The sequence below is a fragment of the Lissotriton vulgaris genome, chromosome 1_2, assembly GCF_964263255.1.
Source record: "Lissotriton vulgaris chromosome 1_2, aLisVul1.2, whole genome shotgun sequence".
Taxonomy (NCBI): domain Eukaryota; kingdom Metazoa; phylum Chordata; class Amphibia; order Caudata; family Salamandridae; genus Lissotriton; species Lissotriton vulgaris.
The window spans coordinates 183,829,316-183,853,087 of NC_141686.1; the positions used below are offsets into that span (position 1 = coordinate 183,829,316).

Genomic DNA, 23,772 nt, shown 5'->3' on the forward strand with positions numbered 1-23,772 from the left:
GTTTATGCTCAGGTATGAGCCCATCTTTCTGATTTTAGCATATTCTCTGGGAAAGGGGTAATTTAACGTGTCATAGGCTTTAAACATCTTTCCCATGTTCTTCACAATGTTTGTATTTATCTCGTTTTGCATCCGTATATTTGAGATATATTTATGGATGGACTGCAACACCTCGGTTTTTATATGCTTAGTACAGTGATTCAGATTGATTCCTTTTCTTTTTGTATGGCCATTTCTGACTAACTGAATAAATAAAAAGAAAGTGCTTCCTCCTCCACAAGCAACTGCACCATTTTAACTATGGCTAATCAACTCCACAAGCATATCAGTGTTTTTATTGGATTACAAACTCCAGACTTTTTAAGGTAAAGCACATACCCTAACATTGAATGAATAAACAAGGATTTACAAAAGCACAACAGATGCTTCAAGCAGTGTCCCCGCAATATGAATGGGGAGAGGAAAGTCTGCCTGAACAAAGAGACAAGTCTTAGGTTTTCCTTAAATAAAGGTTCTGATGCTTCTAAACAAAACTCAAGGTGTAGTGGATGCCAAAAAGGAAAAACAGCCACTTGATTTCCTAGATTGCCGAATTCTTGGAACAAAGTTAGCTGAGAAGAGCATAGCTCCCTTGTAGGAGATTGGAAATTAACTCTGGCTTCTAGATATTGAGGACCAGCATGATATAGAGCTGTATGTGTCAAGATCATTGCCTTGAAAAAAACAGCAAACCTTGCACTGCAATGTAAGGCACATGATATAGTAAGGGATTACTATTGCAATGGAGAATGTTTCAATGTTATGAGAATCCTATGGATTATATGATTTTGCTTTTTTTTCCACTAAAATGTATAGAATAAGAAAGCCTTACCGATTGGCCAGGTAATATTTGCAGATAAATGGAAATGCATAAGGAGTTAGAGGATAATCATTCCAGGTCACATGTCCTATTTGAAGGGAAAAAATATGTTATTGATATTGGAACCAAAAGCACGAACATGTCTGCTTTAATACTTGCATTGTTTAAAGAAATGATTATTCTTATATATATTTATATAAAAGTGGTATTTTATTTAATTTCTTTACCTTTCTGTGTTTATTTGTAATTAATTTCCATTAGTTTTCTATTTACCTTGTTAATTTTATTTTACACATATATACACACACACACACACACACACACACCCCCCACACACACACGTTAATTTACAATGGAACTTTAGACAAAGCTACAAGCTGAACTGCTGAACGGAATTACACAAGTTTGGCAAAAAGGTAGGTCTTGGTACAGAGAAAGCCCTTTTTTTTAAATGGTGTAAATCCATTTAGTAGTTGCTGAGCAATTTAAAAAACTCTAAATATCTATATCTGAGCACCAAGGGGGAGTCATGACTCCTCTCGGGCAAAAGCTTCACTCTGATTGGCTGCCAAACCTCCAAACCAGAAAGTGTTAGCAGCCATCTTGTGACATGGTAATCGAGTCACAATAAAACAGTAAAATAAGGTGAAAAACAAGAAAAGGGGGCAGGGTACAAACACCCTGACCCCCTAGGCCTGCTCTTGGGGTCCCACAAGGAACTCCAGGGCCCATAAAAAGCATTAAAAAAAATCTGGCCAATTTGCGCAGGGTGCGTGAATCCAGACAACAAAATATATTTTAAAAATGAAGCGTGGACTCCCGCTGTTAGAACTGGGGGTCTCTAGATGGCAGAGGTAGGTACCACTGTCCAAGTAGGGACCCTTGCTTCTAGTAAGGGTAAGGAGGAAACCCTCTGAGATAACCCCTGCTCACCCTCTAGGTAGCTTGGCACGAGCAGTCAAGGCTATTCAGGAGGCAATGTGTAAAGTATTTGTACCAACACTCACAGTAACACAGTGAAAACACCACAAACTGACTCCAGAACAGTTTAGAAAAATAAAGTTATTTAATCTAAACTACACAAGACCAAAACGACAAAAATCCAACATACACAGTTCAAGGATATGGTTTCAAAAGAGTTCTTAAGGTTGTAATGTAAGTTCTTTAGGTTGCGATAAAATAATCCACAGATGCGTGAAAAGTTCACAGTTGCGTCACCTTTACTCACAGTACCTTTTAGTTGCGACAAAGTTCCAAAAGCAGAAGTTGGTGCGGTGGAAAACAAGCGATGCGTTGCTCCTGAGACCCTGGGGAGGCGATGCGACAGCCCCGCTGCAGCAGCAGGCGTGTTGCGACGAATCCGGTCTGTATGGGGAGGAAGCCACTTGTATGGATTCCGGTGCGTAGGTTCCGTAGGAAGTTTGTTCTCGCAAAGGCACGATTCGACAATCTCGTAGGGGCTGCGACAATCTCGACCTTCGTAGCGGTGGGAAACTTCTCGCACTGCCAGGGATGCACTCCGCAAGCGAGCGATGCAACACTTTTCAATTGCAAAAAGCCTCTCAAGCTTAGTTTCAAGCTTCCTAGCACAGGTACAACTTCCAGAGGCCCCACAACTGGATCAAGCACTCTAGTAAGGACAGAACTCTCTCAGCAGAGTTCAGGGAAGCTGGGGGTGAAGTCCTTTTGTTCCTGGGACTTCAGAACAGGGAGCCAGCTCTTCTCAGGCCCTTGGAGATTCCTTCAAGACAGGGGACACAGCACAACAGCAAAGTCCTTCCCCTCTCCTTGGCAGCAAAGCAACAGGTCAATCCAGCAGAGCAACAGCAGGACAGTCTTCCTTCTTCAGATTCAGCTTTCTCCTTGGCAGAGGTTCCTTCTTGATTCCAGGGTTCCTTCTTGATTCCAGGATGATCTAATTTTCTGTTGTCAGGATTCCTGTACTTATACCCCTAAAAGTCTTTGTTCTCTTTATGCAAGTGGGCCCTGAGCTTGGTCTGAACCAGTTCTGGGTGTTGCTTGAGCACTTTGTTTGCCTGGCTTCTTCTTTCCTTTCAGAGTGAGGGGCAGGGTCGTCAGCCGCCCAGCAGGAGGTGGAGCCAGTATTGTGGCAGGCAGGCACAGCCCTATTCAGGCCCAGGTGCTAACTCCTCCCACCACTCAGGTTGCAAATGCAGTCATTCAGCCTAGGGCTGACTCAGTCAGCCTCCTGGGGAATCCCCAGCCCCTGTCACTCTCAAACCAGACAGTCAATACCCAAACAGGCCAAGGCACACAGAAGGGTCAGACAAGAGAACAGCAACTTTGTGCTGTTTTCAAACACAGGATTTAAAAACAACCTTTCCTAAAAGATGTGTTATTAAATTCTGAGTTCAGGGATACTAGATACTTATGTCATATCTTGTTCCTATGGGAAGAAATGCTGGAGGCCCCTGTAGCCAGCATCCCCCATGTTAATCTATGGAGCAAGATAGCCTTACAATCGTGAAAAACGAAAATGTCTGTAATTCACTACCAGAGCATGTCACCTGCACTAGTACATGCTCTACCTTTTACATACACTGCACCCTGCCCAGGGGGGTACCTTGGGCCTTCCATAGGGGTGACTAACGTGCACAAAAAGGGAAGGGTTAGGCCTGGTCAGTGGGGACACTGACCAGGAGGACACGGCAGTTCCTAGACTGCACACAGGCACTGCAGTGGCAGGCGCGAGACACCATTTTAGAGCTACTCATGTGGGTGGCGCAATCAGTGCTGCAGGCCCACTAGTAGTATTTGTCATCACCAGCCCTGGCACACCCAGTGCACTTTACTAGGGACTTCGTGGTGATACAAATATGCCAATCATGTATATCCAATCATGATAACAATTTACATAGGGAGCACTTACACTCTGGCACTGATCAGCAGTGGCAGAGTGTCCAAAGCATCTAAATCAGCAAAACAAAATCCAGCACAGCATCAAAACTACAGGAGGTAGAGGTAAAAAGATAGGGGAAAACCACGCGAAAGATGCTGGGTCTAACACCTGCACTTTGTTTTCGAAAGCCCCCAGGTGGGTCTGTCCTGAGGGCACTCAGCAAGGGCCCCTGCAGCCCAAGGGACCGCCACCTCCCTGGGGCTTATTTAATTGTATGCGGGGGAGTGCGGCCACCACCTCCATGGGCTTTAAAAATAAATGCGTGGGGGGGTCCCAATCGCCCCCATGCCGCTCCATGGACTGCCACCTCGCTGGGGCTTTGATAATGAAACGTGGGGGCACGCGACACCTTCGCAGCCCCGGGGACCGCGATCTCCTCTGGGCTATGTTCTAAAAAAAAGTAGATGTGTGGGGGCCGGAGGCCTCCCACACACCCCGGGGACCACCACCTCCCAGGGGCTTTAAGTGGTTGGAAGGGGTCCACGCAGCCCCACTCCTGGAGCCCTTGATGGCCCTCGGGACCGCCACTCCCCAGGGCCGGCTTCTGCAATGTCCCAGGGTGCCTACGCCCAGGACATTGTTGTTTGGAATGGTGTGGCTCACTGGTTAGAGGCGGCAGAAGTCGGCCCGGGACCAGGGTTCAATTCCTGACGCGGCAGGGTCGGGGACCAGGGTCAGCGGACTTGATAATTCTCGCCTCAATGCCTACTCTAACCAGGGGTCCCACTCGGCAACTCTGGGCATTAGCTTGCCTAATCTCCACAACGGCCCCATCAATGCCAGGGATGCCTGGCTCCACCTTGGGGATTCCCAGCCGGGACCATCCCACAGGGAAAGCCAGGACGGGTTCGCCAGCAGTATACAGCGCCAGGACGCCGACAGGCAACAGTGCGCTTTACAAGTAAACATTACATTTACATTTTGCTATGGCAAGGCGGGAGCACGGCTCCTGCCCTGCCATAGCAAACTCTGCTGTGCTTCATTGAAGCAAGAGCAGGAAAATGTAATTAGAGTAGGGGGCCACTTGGCCCCCCTCCAGGGCCAACTTGGGCCCCGGGGACTCCATCCCCCGGGGCCAGAACTTTGCAAAGCAGGGCTGCCTTTTAAAATGACAGCAGGCAACACAGCATTGCATACTTAAGTGCAATAAATTTGCTGGGATTCTAAACCTATATGCTCTATTATACACCGGGGTCTTACAGGTAGGCTGTCATTATACCTAATTACCATATACCTTTTACGCAGTGCACTGGCCGTGGTCAGCAGAGCTCAGGGCTGAATTAAAGTCAGTTACAACCGGTATCAATTTTTTTTTTATTGGGGAGTTTTATGTAGCGCAATATTGACCCAAAGGTATCAATTATCAGAGCGCTTTAGATTAGCACCAGTTGTGTTACACAAGGACACATTCATTTTTGTTAGGCACAGGGAGATTAAGTGATTTGCCCAGATTCACAGGATGTTATGCGTCATTGCCAAGACTCAAACCCAGTTCCCCCAGATTTGAGTTGGACCGCCCTACCGCTAGACCACATCCTCTTCCCTATCAATCAAACAATAGGGTTATCAGGGCAAAAACTATGACTTTCTCACACCTTTTTTGTGTTGCTAATACCTTTGGTGCTGTTTAACAAATCTTCGCAAAACTTTTAAAAAAGGTTGACTAGTTTGTACACAGAAAGTTTCAGGGAGAAACGTCAAGGGGGGGTGGAGAGAAATATAAGTGGTCCATAAAATGCTTTCTCATTCCTTTTCCCAAAGGAACTTTAGATACAGCTACAGCCCAATCTCCTGAGTGGCTCCTGATTGGCTGTACACCAAATTCGCCAGAAATCTAGATCTTGGTTTAGGAAGAGTGCTTATTGTGATTTGGTGTACATCTGTTCAGTAGATTTTGAGCAATTTATGCTAAAAAAACGTTATATATTTTACACCCCGGCGGCTCAGAGTAGCTACCAATAGCTGAGATTAGTTCAAGCATTCCATTAATTGCTTTTTTGTATAATTAAGTGCAGGGTTCTCCAATGTTAGTCGTGGAGGGCAGGATCCACACCAGATTTTTAGCATATTCACATTTAGCTAAATGCAGTTATATTAAAAATCTGGCACATATCCAGACCTCCAGGACAGACATTGGAGAACCCTGATTTAGTGTGTCACCCTACGTGGTAAGGGCATGCCCAGATGAGGGCCCCCTGCACATTGGGTCGCTGAAATCCAGCTATACTGGATGATGAGTTCTAAGACAAAACTGGTCCTGAGTTTCTTGTATTTCTGTAGTTTCCATTTCAGTTCAGGGAGTACCTGCCTTGGCACTTCGGGCTGGATTGTTCTAATTTGAGCAGGGTCAAGACTGATTTGCATATTGCTTGGTCTAAACTGAGCTGGCATGGTGCGCAAAACAAAAATGGACTGGGATTTTGCCCGAGTAGTTACCAGTGGCTGAGATTAATTCAAGCTTTATTTTAACTTTCTAAAAGTTTCATTTTCACAATTGTAATTTAAAATCCCACTTTAACATTAAAGAGGTTTTGAAATTGCAATTAATTTTAATGTAAACTCCATATATCTATCCACTCCTAATCTAAAGTTAGCACTTATTAATTGGAATAAGGTAACCCTAGGTCACTCATTGGGAGAGATTTGCTTTACATCAGTGAAAAAAAAATGAATTTAGGAGTTTTTCACTGACAGGACAGGTAAAACTTAAGTATACATGTCCGACTTTTTAAATAAAATGCACCCTGCCCTTTGAATATTTTAGTGCCTACCTTAGTTGTGACATAGAAAGAGAAAGTTTAGACCTGGCATAAGGTTGTTTTTTTGCTAGGTCAAAATGGTACTTTCAGAACTGAACTACAGGCTGCAGCAGCATGCCTGAGTCATTTTTTAAAGTGCAACTAAAATGGGTGGCAAAATGAGTGCTGCAGGCCCACTAGCACCATTCAATTTGCAGGTCTTGGGTCCATGTAGTACTATGTACTTGGGACTTACAACTACATTTAATTTACCAATCAGGTATCTGCCAACTGTACCATGTCTTAAGGAGAGAGCACTTTAGCACTTTTTAGCCAAGCACAACAGGTTCGGCAAAGGAAGGGAGTGAAAGGAAACAGATCGAGGTGACCCTGCAGATTTTTGATTCCGGAGACCATTCTGGCTGCTGTATTGAGGGTGGTTTTGAGAGGAGCTAGGTGGGAGCGAGCTCAGCCGGTAATGATTGCGTTCCCATAGTCCAGTCAGGACAACAACATAGATTGAGTGGCTTGTTAGAGGTCGGTAGGAGGGATGTACGGTTTTGTTTTGTTGAGGAGTTTCAGATTGAGGAAAGCGATCTTGGTGGAGTTCTTGATGTGATTGTTCATGGAAAGTTTGTGATCCAGGGTGATTCCCAGTGATTTGACTGAGGTTGCCAGGGTGAGGTTTCCGTTGAGGGCATCAATAGCTTTCAACAAATCAACGATTTGTGGGTTTTCTTCCTTGTTGGAGAAGAGGAGGGTCTCAGTTTTTCCTTGATTGAGTTTGTGGTGGTTCGTTGAAAGCCATTCTTGGACTTCTCTGAGAGTATTATTGAGTCTTCGGATGTCGTTAAAGGAGGAGGTTTCTAAGTAGATTTGGGTGTCATCAGCATATAGATGAAAAGGGATGTTTGATATTTTCAGAATGGCAGTAAGGGGTTTCATATAAATGTTGAACAGTTCCCGGGAGAGAATGGATCCTTGAGGGACACCTCCGTTCACGGGGAGGAGTTTGGAGGAAGAGGATTTGATTTTAACTCTTTGGAAGTGGTTTTGGAAGAAGGAGGAGAACTATTTGAGGAGCACTTCGTCTGCACCTACCCGCTCTTTGAGGGCTTTGATGAGAAGACTGTGGTCAACAGTGTCAAAGGCTGCTGACAAGTCTAGGAGGTTGAGTAGACAGCAGTGGTATGAGTCGAGGGAGTTGAAGATGTCGTCCATGATGTTGAGGATTGCAGTTTTGGTGCTGTAGCCTTTTCTAAAGCCTGATTGGTGCTGGTCTAGCAGATTGATATTGTCAATATGATTGTTCAGTTGACGGAGGATGCATTTTTCTATATTTCTATTTTTTTATGGCAGTCTGGTATGATGACAGTTTTTAGGGAACTGTTTATGATCTCGCACCACAGTGGAGCTAGGGTGAGTTTCAGCTCTTTGGCCATTTGTAAGGGAATGGGATCAAAGTTGTGGGATGAAGGCTTGGAGGAAGAGATTAAGTTGAGGATCTCAGATTCTGTGATGGGGACGAAGGAGGACCAGGGTGGAGTGGTGTGGCTCACTGGTTAGAGGCAGCAGACCCAGAAGCAGAGAACGGCCCGGACCAGGGTTCAATTCCTGATGTGGCAGGGTCGTGGACCAGGGTCAGCGGACTCTATAATTCTCGCCTCGGTGCCTACTCTAACCTACTCTAACCAGGGATCACACTCGGCAACTCTGGGCATTAGCTTGCCTCATCTCTACAATGGCCCCTCACATTCGCCGGGGATGCCTGGTTTCACCTTGGAGATACCCAGTAGGGACCATCTCACAGGGATAGCCAGGACGGGTTCCCCAGTGGTCTACAGCGCCACAACGCCTCAGGGCAGCAGTGCGCTTTACTAGACATATACATTTACATTTACATTTACATTTGGTCGCCTTCTCGTGGGAGTATCAATTATTGGGGGGAAGTCTTTGTCGGGGGGATGGAGGGTAATGTCCAGTGAGAGTTCGATCATGGTGATTTTTTTGTTGAAGAAGTTGGCGAAGTTGTCACATAAGGCTTTAGAAGGCTGGATGAGGGATGTTGCTGGCTTTGACGTTTGTTTTTTGATGATGTCAAAGAGTTCTCTTGGTCTGTTTTTGGCCTTGTCCAGCGCGGTGCAGAAAAAGTTGGATTTTTCATTGTTGATATGTTGTTTGTGCTTTCTTCTTGCTGCTCTGAGCTCATCGAAACAACTGGAAGAGGGATTCTTTCTCCTGAGACGTTCTGAGGCTCTGAGTTGCCTTCTTTCCTGATTTATGGCCTTGTTAAACCAGGATCTAGAGGGTATGTACCTAGGTTTTTTCAGTTTCAAGGGTGCAAGTTCATCTAGGATGCAGGACATGGTAACTTTGTAATGGATGTGAGTTCTTCCGTTGAGCGGCCTTCCGGGAAGATGGGTAGGAGGGAGGATATTTTCTCTTCAAACTTATCTGTGTTGATCTGCGATAAGTTTCTCGACCAAGAGGGGGGGACTGAGATGGAGGGAAGACGAAAGATCTGTTGGGGGAGGAGGAATAAGATAAGGTGATGGTCTGACCAGTCGACCGGAAGGATGTGATCTATAGTGATTGTGTCTTGTTTGGCGATGATGGCAATTTACAGATATACCTTTCTTAAGCAAAATCAGTCTGATGTCTTCAAATCTAAACCATATTTTAGTTAAACTTGTAACACTGTATATAGCTGGTTAGTGGATTGAATCATCTTTTACAGCTTTCAAATCTTAAATCCAGTCCTTGTCTACCTGAATCTGAAAATATATTATGAACATGCTTACCATTCTCTACATACCAGGAACCGATGAAGTCTTCGTTGCCACTATTGTCAGGTTGGCCTTTACCAAATGGCAGCATTGTCATTTTAGATCCGTCGGAATTTATATACTCTCCCTCCTTCATGGAACAAAAAAAATTCACAGGGATAAATCAAAAGTATTGTAGCCAAAGATGTATAATAGTAAATCAGCTTCACAGATTAACGCAAGCTCCACTGTAATATGTTAAAACTAACTGAACAAGGTGAGTAATTATGCCAGACAGAGAAGTTTCAATAATACATAAGAGTTTTTTGTGACCTATATAGGTTTGATAGGTTCAGTTGCATTGAATTTTAAGTTAAACTTATTTTATAAGGTCACTAACCGTTTCAAAAATGCCTCCGGGCAATGACCAAGATTTTAAAATTTAGGGCTTGATAGATGCCAAATAAGTTACAAGATAAAGATCCTGGTACTCCTATCTTTCGCAAATTATAGAAGTTTCTCAACAGATCAAAGAGAGGAAGACCAAGTACTAAGTGCCACAGAGATGGTACTTGACATTGAAAGAACTCCTGCTGAGCTGAGGTATGACAGTAATCTACCACAATATTGAAATTGAAATATGTGTATGCCAAAATGCCCATGCATGGAATATTGTAAAGGTCAGTATAAGCAGTCAGCTATGGCAGAGGAAAGCACTCGTAGAGGCAAGCTTTAGGGCTGACACAGTATTAAAGTCAGGAAGCGCTTAAAAACGTGGATATATTAGCGCACCTCCACTGTATTACATATGCTTGTATGCTCATCTAAGCGCCTAGACACCTCCGGGTAAATGGAGCACTATACACATTCTTCATTTCATATCATAACTATACCTAATTTCATACATATGTGCCTTAACAATATATATCTATCTTGAAGATAGATAGATGTCAGGTTAACAATAATAAATGTACACTTACATTTACATCCTTACTTTACCTTCACGATAACCTGTTTGTCAACACTTTCGCATGTCAGTATTCTTGTCCTCAATATACTGACATGCAAGCTTAGCACCTCAGTTTGGTTCTTGAAAATGAATCCTCGATTTTGAGGCCATTCATGATGCCTGAATTTTTTCTGACTAAAAGGAGGGCTGCACTAAAAATAAATAAAGGCTGGGATAGTGGAAAGTTTGCTGCTTAATATTTAAATCTATGTAGTTCCAGGATCTCGATTATGAATTAGGAATATAACTATAGAAAATGTGTCCAGTTGAATATTAAGGAATTATACAGCATGTGTGAATTATTACATTTTATTTAAGGGACTTGCATTTCTACAAGCTGTGTTTATTTGGTTGGTATATTAGTTTTTTTAAATGGTTTTCAACCCGAGAGAACAAGAGATAATAAGTGAAGACCAGGGATTATAGAACACAATTTTATAGGTTTCTTGAGGAGAACAACATGCTGATATTGGTGTTATCACAAGTATTTCTGCATGATATTTCTGAAAATAAAGGATTTTGGCACCTTGCTTGATCTGGTGGTCTTGTCCACGGAGTTGCACACTGTAATTTGGCATGCAGTATAATCGAGAATCTCACTATAGTGATGTGGGCAGAAATTCTTGTTGCCTGGCAAATTGGTATTAAGAAGGTACTCCTATTGGGGACCATGCCAGCCTATGTCATTTGTAGTCTGATGCCTGAATAGCAAGTAAAGAATAGAGGGATGCCCAATACTCACTGCAGCTCTGAGCTAGCAAAATATCTACAAAGAAGTGGGGAGCACATGTGTGTTAGTGCAAACAGTACAAATGTATGTTTGGAAGCAAACTCAATTAATTATCGCAAGTCAAATTCCAAGAAAAATGTGGCGATTGAGTGTGCCCACTTGCAAAGTGGAGCAAAGTATTTTAATCTGTTGGTTTTGTGAACAGATCCAGCATTAGTTTTTTTTTTCTATCAAGCCTTAATGTCCAAAAAGTTTATCACTTGCTTGCCTTTTGTGAAATGGTAAACCTGAGATCTTGAACATGGTTTTTTAACCATACATGAAATTAATTTAAGGATGTGCCTTCCCAGATCATGACTCTTATGTTATTTTATGTTATGTTAGAAGCTTGTAAAGCGCCTAGTTACTCCAATTCGGAGTGCCCCCGTGCTAGGTTTTCTCCTTTAGCAATCAGTAAGCCAGCCATGACAGTTTATTTACCATTGATTGCCTGAAAAACAGGTCTTTAGCTTTCTTCAAAACCGAATTTCAAAGGGTTGAATTCTAAGGTCCACAGGAAATTCCTACATATTCCTAATAGCAAATCGCAAATTGGGATTTGCTATTAAGGAACGCCTAGAGGCCCACAGGAATGAATGGGAAGCCATTCGCAATTTGCGAGTACCAACTAGATATCCCCAAAAATTAGCAAATTTAATTTTAAGGGTGATAGGGGGCTAAAAGGCCACCCTGATGCACCCCCATAAAAGGTAAGTGAGCACATGTGCTGCATATACATGTCCTAAGGGCATGTGTGTGTGCCACATGGCACTTAGAAAAATGCATGTTTTAGCATTTTTCCACTGAATCCCAAATTACCATCCCCTTGAAATTCTCTATAATTTGCGATTCATTAATGTAAAGTTGCAATCTCAGATTGCTTCTTGCATTGCATTTGAGGGATCGCAAGTTGCAAATTAAATGTGTTTGCAAAATTGGTAATCGCAAATTTTGCGATTGCCTATTTTGCGATTGGGGTTTGGGCTTGATGCATTCTAAATGGCCAATAACTGGTCGCAAAGGGGCTGATTCGCAGAATCAGCCCCTTTGCGACCGGTAATTAGCTTGCTGCATCTGCTCATTTATTTGTAAGAACAGATCATACTTGAAAGTTAAATAATTACTTTTCAAACACTTGGTGGCTAGATCTATCAGAAATTCTGCTGGTACTTCAGGAGGACTTGCCTAGCATGAAGGACTGCTGTTAACACTGCTATGGCTTCATCTTGTGGAATATTTGTATACAAAGACTTCATGTCAAAAGTAACAAAAGGCTGTGTAATACGGTTGAAGTTATTATCTTCAATCTGATTATTGAAGTCCACTGAGTTTCTTATATACGCCCTTGTCTTCACTACAAAGGTTTTTAAAAAAACATCAACATATTGCACCAGAGGTTCTCAGTGACCCACAGGCCGATATTATTGGTGTGCCTGGAGGATTAACCAGGTTTTTATATACTTTTTGAAGTATGTATATCACCGGCATGGGGGATCTTTTTGATTAAGAAACCAGTATTCTTTTGTGCATAGCCAACCATTTTCATGAGCTTTCTTATTTATTTGGTTGATTTCATCATGAAGTCATTTGATAAGTGTTAATGAATTTTTTCAGTAATGCCCAGTATCCTTTAGCTGTCTAAGTACCTCTGTATCATATTTATCGGTGTCTTGAATCATGACCCCGCGTCCCTTTTTGGCTGATTTGATCGTATTCGCTGGATCTGCTGACAATTGTATCAAACATTGTCTCTTAACTTTTGGCATATTTTTGTTAAAAAGTTATCTAGTCACATGCAACCATTAAAGTAGTTGTTATTTTCAAAATGGGTAAAGTATATAAGAAATGCCCCTTTTTGCGGTTGCAAACACTCTGTTTTTTAAATTGTTTGTGCCCGCAAAATATGTTAGTGCATTCTGGGCTTTCAATCCATGACTGCCACTGAAAGACTGCTCACTCCTTTCTGCATGTGAACCCTGATCAAAGAGGCCATCATGCAATGCTGGTACAATTTGCATTCTAATAGATGGACACAATACAAGCAGTCTAAGGAGAGAGCGAGCTTGTAGACTGAGAAACTAAATCAGCATTAAGACAGAAGTATCAAGCATACAATAAAAAACATATATGCAATGAATATGAAATGGCAGAAACATGGGCACACACCAGACTGATATCCAAATCAAGTAAGATTGAAAGTTACTCACCTTGAAGCTGTCATGTACTCCTATCCAGTAGGCACTTTTGTTGAAAGGATCCACTGGTTTCCCCATAAGAACAAATACAAAATCATTTTCTTCTTCACTGTGAATGGAGGCCAAGTGAGAATTCTGGGAGAGACAGGTTGACTTGAAGAGAGAAAGACATGTTATCAGATCAGACACTATGGATGAAATCTGATTCTATGACATTGGCTTATGTTATAATGCAATAATATTCTTGTCCCTGGACTTCAATATTGAGCCAGAATTGCATGGGAGAGTGAGAGACGGGGCAGGTCCATATCTATGAAGATATGGTGCTCTCTTCCAAAGCTCTGATGAACATTTAAGCGACCAAGCTCTACATGCACATCTTTGCTCCTTAGTGCAAAGCTGTGTGAGATGTCTAGCATAGGTTTTGTACTGGAAGGGTACTTTTCCAGTGGAACATAATGAGCTTAGAAATGCTTTGTATGTATGCTGTACAGTACAGGACACAAAGAAAATTAAAAAAGTTTAGTTGAAAAAAAGTTTCTACTACTTTGCATCAAATATCGTGAGAAGATGTGTGGGAATTCCCATATAGCAGTCATAGGACTCCCCATTGACCTAGCCTAACGCAAAGTAGTGCAAAGCATTGCTTCGTGTTACTTTTAGGAAACTTTCCATCACAAAATACACTTTCCACTGAAAAGTAAATACCGCCGCTGCCTGCCTGCGGCCCCGCCCCCCGTGAGCCGATTGGCTCCCACGCTCCCGCCTCCCTGCGAACCCTCCCTCCCGGCTCCCTTCTTATGACGCCCCCAGAGCGACCGCGCAGCGGACGCGCGCAGCGAGAGCACCGACTGAGCGCCGAAGGTGCGCCAAAGGTAAGCCCGTCTGCGCCCGTCCGCGCCTGGACCGCGCCCAGCGCCAGAACCCCTGGCCCTCGCAGACCCAAGCCCACCCGCTTGACGTACGACGCCGCCACCCTCAACGCACTCAACGCCGGCCGATTCCCGGGATGCTACCGTGCCACCCCGAGACGCACCCACGGACCCTTCAGCTGCAACTCCTGCAAGTTCACCTGCATCCGGACCAGCACCACTCCAACAGTGCCCAAGACCTCGACGAGCAACAGCAGCAGCCACCTGAAGTGCATCTTGCTCAACACCCGCTCCATCCACAGACACGTCGTCGAGCTCTAGAACCTGTTCGACACCACAGCCCCAGACATCGCCTTCCTCACGGAAACCTGGATGACCGCCTCCTCAGCGCCCGACATCTCCATCGCCATCCCGGACGGCTACAAGATCATCCGGAGGGACCGCATCAAACAGACAGGAGGAGGCATCGCCATCGTCCACAGGAACTCCATCCGCATCACAACCAACACCGACGACACCCTCGCACCCAGCGAGCACCTGCACTTCCAGATCCACACCAACCCCAAGACCACCCTCAGAGGCACCCTCATCTACAGACCCCCGGGACCACGCACACAATTCAGCGAGGACATCGCCGACTTCGTCAGCCCGCACGCCCTCCCCTCCGCTGACTACATTCTCCTCGGGGACCTCAACTTCCACCTGGAGAACAACAACGACCGCAACACCACCACCTTACTGGACAACCTCGCCAACCTCGGACTCAAGCAACTGGTGACCACCCCCACCCACTACGCCGGACACACACTCGACCCCGTCTTCTCATCCAGCAAAGACATCCCCTTCAGCCACGCCACCGGACTCCACTGGACGGACCATAGCTGCGTCCACTTCAGCTTCAAAAGGACCACGATCCACCACCAACAACAACAGGCTGCACGCAGAAGCTGGAACAAGATCACAGCCAACCAGCTCGCGTCCTCCCTGAGCAAGAACCCACCCACCAGCGCAACGAACCCCAGCCAAGCGGCCACCAACCTCACAAAGGGGATCAGCGACTGCGCAGAGGACCTCGCCCCTCTGAGGACCCCGCCTAGCAGACCCGGCAGCAAGAAAGCCCCATGGTTCACCGACGAACTCAAGAGCTCCAAGAAGAACTGCAGAGCCCTTGAGAAAGCCTGGCGCAGAGACCCAACACTGGACAACATGACTGCCCTCAAGCTCGCCACCCGAAAACACCACCAACTGATCCGCACCACCATGAAAACTGCATTCAAGGAACGACTGGACAACAACGCACACAACAGCAAGGAACTCTTCAACATCGTCAAAGAGCTCTCCAACCCCAACGCCGGAAACAACGACATCACCCCTTCGCAAGACCTCTGCAACTCCCTCGCCTCCTACTTTCACAACAAGATCACGGACGTGCACAACAGCTTCAGCACTCAACCGACGCACGCCACGACCTAACCACCGCCCCCCACCACCACCCTCCACGCCTGGACCCTGATCAGCACCGAAGACATCGTCCGCACGATGAACTCCATCCACTCCGGATCTCCGACCGACCCTTGCCCTCACCACGTCTTCAACAAAGCCGACGCTGTCATCGCACCCCACCTGCAGGACATCATCAACACCTCCTTCGACACCGCTACCTTCCCGGAGAGCTGGAAGCACGCCGAACTCAGCGCCCTACTAAAGAAGCCATCAGCCGACCCCACCGACCTCAAGAACTACCGACCCATCTCGCTGCTCCCGTTTCCCGCAAAAGTCATCGAGAAGACCGTCAACAAGCAGCTGGCCGCCTTCCTCGAGACGAATGGATCCCTCGACCCCTCGCAGTCTGGCTTCCGGGCCAACCACAGCACCGAGACTGCCCTGATCGCAGCAACCGATGACATCCGAGCCCTGCTCGACAACGGAGAAACAGCGGCCCTCATCCTCCTAGACCTCTCCGCGGCCTTCGACACTGTCTGCCACCGTACCCTAGTACAGCGCCTCAGCAACGTCGGAATCCAGGAGAAGGCACTGGAGTGGATCATCTCCTTCCTCGCCGGAAGGACACAGAGAGTCCGCCTCCCCCGTTCAGATCAGAAGCCACCGAAGTAATCTGCGGCGTTCCTCAAGGCTCCTCGCTCAGCCCAACCCTCTTCAACGTCTACATGAGTCCCCTCGCAGCCATCGCACGCCAGCACAACCTCAACATCATCTCCTACGCCGACGATACCCAGCTGATCCTCTCCCTCACCAATGACCCCGCCACCGCCAGAGCCAACCTACAGGAAGGGATGAAAGAGGTAGCCGAATGGATGGAAAACAGCCGCCTGAAACTGAACGCAGACAAGACGGAAGTCCTCATCCTGGGATCCTCACCCTCCGCCTGGGAAGACTCCTGGTGGCCCCCCGCTCTAGGCAGCGCACCCAAACCAACAGACCACGCACGCAACCTGGGCTTCATCCTGGACTCCTCCCTCTCCATGGTCAGACAAGTCAGCGCCGTCTCCTCGTCGTGCTTCAACATCCTACGCATGCTACGCAAGATCTTCCGGTGGATCCCTACCGAGACCAGGAAGACGGTCACCCAGGCCCTCGTCACCAGCCGACTGGACTACGGCAACTCCCTCTACGCCGGAACCACCGCCAAACTCCAGAAGAGACTCCAGCGGATCCAGAACGCCTCAGCACGTCTCATCCTGGACATCCCCCGTCACAACCACATCTCCAGACACCTGAGAGACCTGCACTGGCTCCCGGTCAACAAGAGAATCACCTTCCGTCTCCTCACACACGCACACAAAGCCCTGCACAACCAAGGCCCAGGATACCTCAACAGCCGCCTCAACTTCTACGCTCCCAAACGCCAGCTTCGATCGACCGGCCACGCCCTCGCCGCCGTCCCCCGCATCCGAAGAGCCACCACAGGGGGAAGATCCTTCTCCTACCTCGCCGCCAAGACTTGGAACTCCCTCCCTACCCACCTCCGCCTGACCCAGGACCACCTCGCCTTCAGGAAGCAGCTCAAGACCAGGCTGTTCTAGCAGTAGCGAATCCCCCCCCCCTAGCGCCTTGAGACCCTCCGGGTGAGTAGCGCGCTATACAAATGCTTTGATTGATTGATTGATTGATATCAACACTTTGCTCCGGGCCAGTTCGCTTTAGTTACTTTGCACTGGTACAAAATATTATAATGATAGCTTACACAACAACATCTTTTAAGACAAAGTCAATGCAGTAAAGAATATATAACCTGATACCATATTTAAACAGGACATAATGACAAAAAAGACCTGGAGGGCATTCTTAAACATAGGGACGTTAAATTATATGTCACGTAGGTGGACTACTTTCATTATTTAACACTGATTTTATATGGCTTCTGTGGTTTTCAACATGGGAAGCAGAGGTAGAAGTTTACAATCATTCTAAGCATCAAGCAAATGGCTGCCAGCTTCACTGCTTAATCCTCAAATTTAAAGGACTTGTCAAGCCACATACCTGGATTTTAATAATTGGTTAAAGAGCAGAGGCAGAGCTTAAGCAGTTAGGCCACGCCAGTCCACGCTCTAGGGTGGAGGAATTGCCAACGATCATAAACTCTGTCTTATCTCCATTAAGCTTAATACAGGAGTGTTCCATCCATTTTGCCACTTTTTCTAAATATGTTTTAAGGCAGGGTGAGAGATTCTGACAGTGTTTGAAAGAAAGAACCAGTTGAGGGTCAGCCACATTTGTGACTATGTTAATCCCATATGGTAAAACAATCTCTACGAGAGGTCTCATGTATACATGAAATAAAGTAGGGCTCAAAGATGAGCCCTGCGGAACTCCACATCTAAGCGTAAAAGGTGCAGCTCTCAATACTGCAGCAGGTGCAATGCCACCAGGATCCAATTATAGCTGTATTTGACTACCCAACTAGGGGCACGTTCCCCATTTTTATTCCTTTTATTAGGGTTCATGATTCTCCTGCTGGTCTCTGAAAAGGCGAACACTCCCAACTCTGATGCTGACCTTGGCAATGCCTGTGAGGCATCACGTCTTGATAGGTATCTTGTCTAAATGTATGGTGCCCCAGAAGAAATCCATACAGCTGCAGTACAAAGCACATATCTTGGCAAGGATTGCTAGCACTTCAGAATATTTTCATCATATCAGATTGAAGTACAGCAGGAGTAAGCCACCTATTGCTTCCTAATGGTACTGACACCTAAGTGGAGGTTTGTTATTGCTTTGGACCAGTAGAGTTATATGTCATCAATTTGAGGTCCTGGCCTTTATGCATGTGAAACAATCTTCATTCAAGCATGCACCACTGTTTTGTTGAGGATTTTTGAAACATAACCAGGAAGCACGCAGACCTTTTAGTTTGAATGCCTCTGTGATTATTGTATGTGCAGCTGCTGTCAACGACCAGAGGTGGACCTATTCCTGGCATGGTGATGGACCTTGAAGATATACATCCTTCCGGAGTCAATTATTCCTGTTAATTTAGAGGATCCTAAACTTGAAAGTCATGTTAAAACTGTATAATTATTTATAAATGCATATCTATATGTGGAAGTGCCTTTAATTAGTAGATGCTGCTCATTCTGGGTTGTATGTCAGAATATTGTAGCTTAAATATCTAGATGTAAAATATGGTATAGGTGAGTAAAGATTTACGATTCTTAACTCCAACTTCAGCTGCCTCTGCGATATAAGGGTTGTTAAGGTACATTTATATTGAGATGTTTATAATAATCTAAGTTTGCTTAAACTTACTTACCTGCAGAATATTTTGATAGTGGATATCTTGGCCACCATATTTTCATAGGAAGATATATCGTCCACAACATTCTGGTGGTAAGTTATGTTAAGTTATGTTATGTTAGGCTGCTGTTGCATGTAACGCGCACAGATACTCAAGAGTGTCCCGGTACGAGGCCAAGAGGGGCAAAAGTCTGGTACTAAACAAAGAGATGTGTTTTTAGGTTCTTCTTAAAAATCAGCGGTTCCTGAATGTTCCGAAGGGCGAAAGGAAGAGCGTTCCATGAAACAGCAGCTTTCCGGGCAAGAGAGCTGCCTCCAAGCCTCTGACATTCAAAGCGGGGGAACTGGGCAAGGCAATGGGACATGGAATGCAGGTGTTACGCTGGAGTATAAAAAGAAAAGCATTTTTGAAGGTAGATAGGTATACCATCATACTGTTCTCCTGGCACTCTACAATAGGCATTGGCAATGCAATAGGTCTCGCATTTGCAAGAGTTAGAACTATTGGCATTGTAACTAAAAATGCTTTTTACTAATGTGTTTTGGAGTAGACTGGATGTATGTGGTGTATAGTAGAATTGTGTAGTATGGTGTGGATTGGAATTGTGGATAGTAATTATGTGGTATTCAGTGTATTAGAATTATGGGGAGTGGGATTGTGTGTTATGGAGAGTTTTTATGTGGGATGTATTTTATGTTGTGGAGTGGAGTTTAATTATATGGTGTGCTGTTGAATTTTCCAGTGTGATGTGGAAACGTGCAGTGAATTGTATGTATGTGGTGTGTTATGTAATTGTGTTGTTGATTTGTATTATGTGGTTTCTGGTTCAATTATATGGGTTGGAATGGAAACGTGTTGAGTTGATTTGTGTGGTGTGGAACTGTGTTGCGTTGAGAGAAATTATGCTGATTGTAAGTATGTAGCATGATGTGGAGTGTATTTATGTCGAGCATTGCTATGTGGTATGGATTAGTTTTATGTGGGGTGAATTTTATGTGGTAGTGAGTAACGTGTTATTTTGAGAGCTGAATTAAGTTGCGCTGAGTGGTATTATGTGTAGGTGTAATTATGCTGGGTAGTTGTGAATTGTGTGCTGGGGAAGAGTATGGTTTGAAATTGTCTGGTGTTGTGTGTCACAGTAAACATCAATTTATGATGATGGACGGGTGGGTTTGAAGGAAGGATATAGGGAGGAAGGTTGGAAGAGATTCAGAAGAGAGAGTAAAAGAAAGGAGGAGGTTAGTGTGGGTTTAAGGGAAAGATTCCAGGAAGCCTTTGTGTAGGGAGTTAGATAAGATTACCAATTTAAATGTTATTAAACAAACTGAACAACCCAAGCCTATTTGAATTATTATTATCACTGTTTTGTAACATACCAAATAATTTGCATCTATTTTTTGTCAGATATTCAATAATAAACAATATATTGAATATTGCTTTAAACGCAAACCGTTGCGTAGCAAATTATTTGTTGTTTTTTGTTGTTTGGTGTAAGAAATGTTACATATACCTCTCCTGCACCATATTAAAAATGTTTGTAGTACATGGTTCGGGCTTTTTCAACAGAGAATGTATTAAAGACCATTATAATTAACCCTGGGCAAAGGATTTCACTCAACCCACAGAGTGGGCGTAGTGTTGCCTACTTCGCGCTTCACAAAGTAGGCGTAGTAGGCAACACTACGCCCACTCCGTGGCGGTGCAAAGTTGCCCTCCAACCGCCTCCCTCTTGCCCTTTTCTAGTACCAAATTTTTACTATAAAAGACATTAAAATAAAAGAAAAAGCACTTACCTGGATGGGGCATCCTTGCAAGAAATGCGTATGCGCCGGTGTCCGTGCATGCGCATTCCTCTGAAGAAGTCGGCGCGTCAACAGGAAGAGGAAGCCCTGGGACGCCGGATCCAGGTAAGTTCTTTTTTATTTATTTTAATGTCTTTACTAGTAAAAATATGGTACTAGAAGAGGGCGGGAGGGAGACGGCCAGCACGTAGCGGGGCTACGCGAAGTCTGTGGGTGGGCGAAGCACCCACCCCACTTCGCGGAGCTTCGCATAGCCCTGCTACGCGCACTATGCCCACCCTTAATTATAATGTCACCATCTCAGTTAAACTGATCGCTGGTAATGCTGAGTACCTGAGTTTTGATTGTTGTATTAGTTTTGTATTGTTTTGTTTTCTTCAGTTCCAGTTCCATTCTTTAGTTTTTCAGAACGTTATCTTTGATTAGTGACAAGTGCTAGATGGCCCAACATTGCTGAATTCCCACGCTGCCATCACCTGCAAGTTTCAGTTAATGTTTCCTCTGTTCTTCATTTGTGCTAGGGTACAATAGTGTCTAGAAGGCAGGAAAATGGAGCATTATATGTCACAATTAATAACACATGAGTAAATATTACTTTATTGGAGTTTTGGGGAAAAAGCAGGAAGTTACAAAAGAAACATTGAAAAGTGCGGCTGAATAGGAGCAAACCTGTGCTTTAAATTTGATCCAAAGCATGGTAGCACCCACGCCAGTGTTCTGCATGTCAGCCAGTGTTTTATCCTTCCTAATCCAGCCAATAGATTGTACTGTTTCGTATAATACCAAAACAATTCTAAACATGTGAAAGAAGCTGCCACAGGGCTGTGTTATACAATTGTACAGCTACATAGTTCTAAACCCTCCCACTGCCACTATTTAAAAGGAACTCATTTTACCAAACTTAGGAAGGATGATAGCAAAGATAGTCCCGCTTAGAATCAAATAACTGACATCCAAGTTTTTTTATGTCGTTTATCACACAATGACAATGACAAGCATGCTTTATGTACAGTCCATTGTTGCAGGGATTCTGCTCATACACTGAGCTATGCACAGAGACCCAGGACCTCAGTGAATTGTGGTGGGCCAAAAATCTCACCTCAGTACCTAGAACCCCCTAACCGACTAGCATCAGTGTCATATTAGCTCTTCGTCCTATAGCAAAGTAACCAATGATTAGACAACCCAGAATAGACGACTTAGGATACACTCAGGAATGGTGGGAATCAAGAACACTCTTTCGTTTTATTCTCATACCAGTCCACAACATGGGTAAAAAGAGACATAGTAAAGTTTAAAATGTTTATTTTAACAATGTGCTCTAAGATGCAGTATTTTTGCTAACATTGGCAGGCATGTGATTCAAAATAATACAATCAGCATTGTTACAATTCCATAAAACAGAAAAGGAGAAATCAAATTATAATGATAGTGGAAACAGGTCTTATACTGCCTTGTATGCCACCCTCCCTAGCTAGGAGCTATATTTTCTATAATATTAGATGGTCTCTTAGGGTTGAATGGGGAACCCCATACCTTCAAGATCAGCAGGGGTAAATCACATCAGGATCTACAAACAGCTCTGTCTCTGGAAACGGATTGTTCTAAATCATGCATGCAGGGCAATATTAAAGGCGCCTGAATTTCAGCTAACTGCAGCTGCGCGCATGTTATGTCTAGACCATAAGCCGATCGGCCCGAACAACACCTAACATTGTTATGATAACCTCTGAGGCTTCAGCACTCACTGTGCAGACTAAGGTCGAGATGTAAGTCTAGGGATGCCGAAAACAAGACATTCTCATGTGGAGAAATTCAGGCTGCCTAACTTACAACAACAGTTTCATGTAGTGGCGTGTGCAAAGCAGCAAAAAGGTAAAATGGTGTTTAAACTTCTTTTAATCCTATGCTTACATAGCAATGTGCGCAAGCAGGGCCCTGCCTTCACTACAGCATGATTTGTACAAATAAATACATTAAAATGTGATGGGATCCTCCATGAGAGGTTCTCAGTCTGACCACCATGGGTGAATCCCACTACAGTGGGTGTTAGATTAACAACATCACTCCTTTCTTGAAATGGTTCAGCTGGGGAAAGCCAGGGACGCATGGAGGCCAGTGTCAGTGCACTAAGATGCTAACAAGAAATAAATATGCTGCTTGTTCCTGTAGCCTCCGTCTCCTCAAGATAATGGATTCATCTAGCCTCAAGTAACTCCTTTTAGTCCACCCATGGCAGACAATCTATGCTGCTGCACAATAATTACCAGGAGATGGAGCCATCGGAACATCTGACTAACAGCAAAATCAAAGCCAGAACGCATCATGGCTTTGCCATTGGAAGCTGGGACGTCAGATGCTGCTGCCTTCATTTGCTCCAGAAATTTCCTTCAAGTATCCGGAATACTTGCAGCCTTAAGAAGAAATCTCAAATAGCTGCATCACGCTGTGTTCAGTAAGAGGGAGCAGAGTACAGGCAGAACAGCCATTGCAGTACACTGTGTAAAGGTGGGCACCCTGTGCTCCAGGTGCTTATCCAGGCTGTACAGTGCAGGATGGCCTGGTGCACGTACCAGTGATGTGGCAGGAAGCAACGGACAGTACTGCATCTCAAGCAGAATCAGCTGAGCTCCACCAACGGCATGCAGCTCTCATCTGAAATGAAAGATGGAGCTGGCAGAAAGTGCTGAGGTGCCCTCACACTGTGGCTCTTTTGCTTGAGAGCATGAAAATTGACTCCAGCATAGACAAGCAATCAGCTAAGTGGGTAAGAGGTCACTGCATACCTCTTCAATTCAATACACTGGCCCAACACTAAACGTTCCCCAACCAAATACAGAAGCAGTGTTGTTAAATTGCTCACTAAAGATTAGAAATATCATAGTAAGCTTCTGCACTTCAGTGAGAGGAACTGTAGCTCAGTCCAAACACAATGAGTGAGAGTCTCTGCAAACTAGTGGCCCGATTATGATGGCAGACGCAAAATCCTTCCACCAGCCATGGTGTCTGAAAAAATTCTTGCGCATGACCCGCCGCATGTCCGTCGGTCAAATTACAATGCAATGTACACCAAATCAGACCGCTAAG

The 23,772-nt window shown here is 44.8% G+C and overlaps 1 protein-coding gene across 2 annotated transcripts in view; it reads right to left on the reverse strand.

Moving 5' to 3' along the window:
* The window catches only part of LOC147734857 (galactose-specific lectin nattectin-like), a 124,656-nt gene that overhangs the window by 13,224 nt on the left and 87,660 nt on the right, over positions 1-23,772 (reverse strand). For both annotated transcript variants that reach the window (XM_086953081.1, XM_086953082.1), the window contains exons 4-6: positions 13,268-13,408; positions 9,319-9,433; positions 872-947 (exon numbers count right to left, since the gene is read on the reverse strand). In XM_086953081.1, the coding sequence (XP_086809207.1) occupies positions 872-947; positions 9,319-9,433; positions 13,268-13,408 (332 nt within the window). The remainder of the gene's footprint in view (positions 1-871; positions 948-9,318; positions 9,434-13,267; positions 13,409-23,772) is intronic.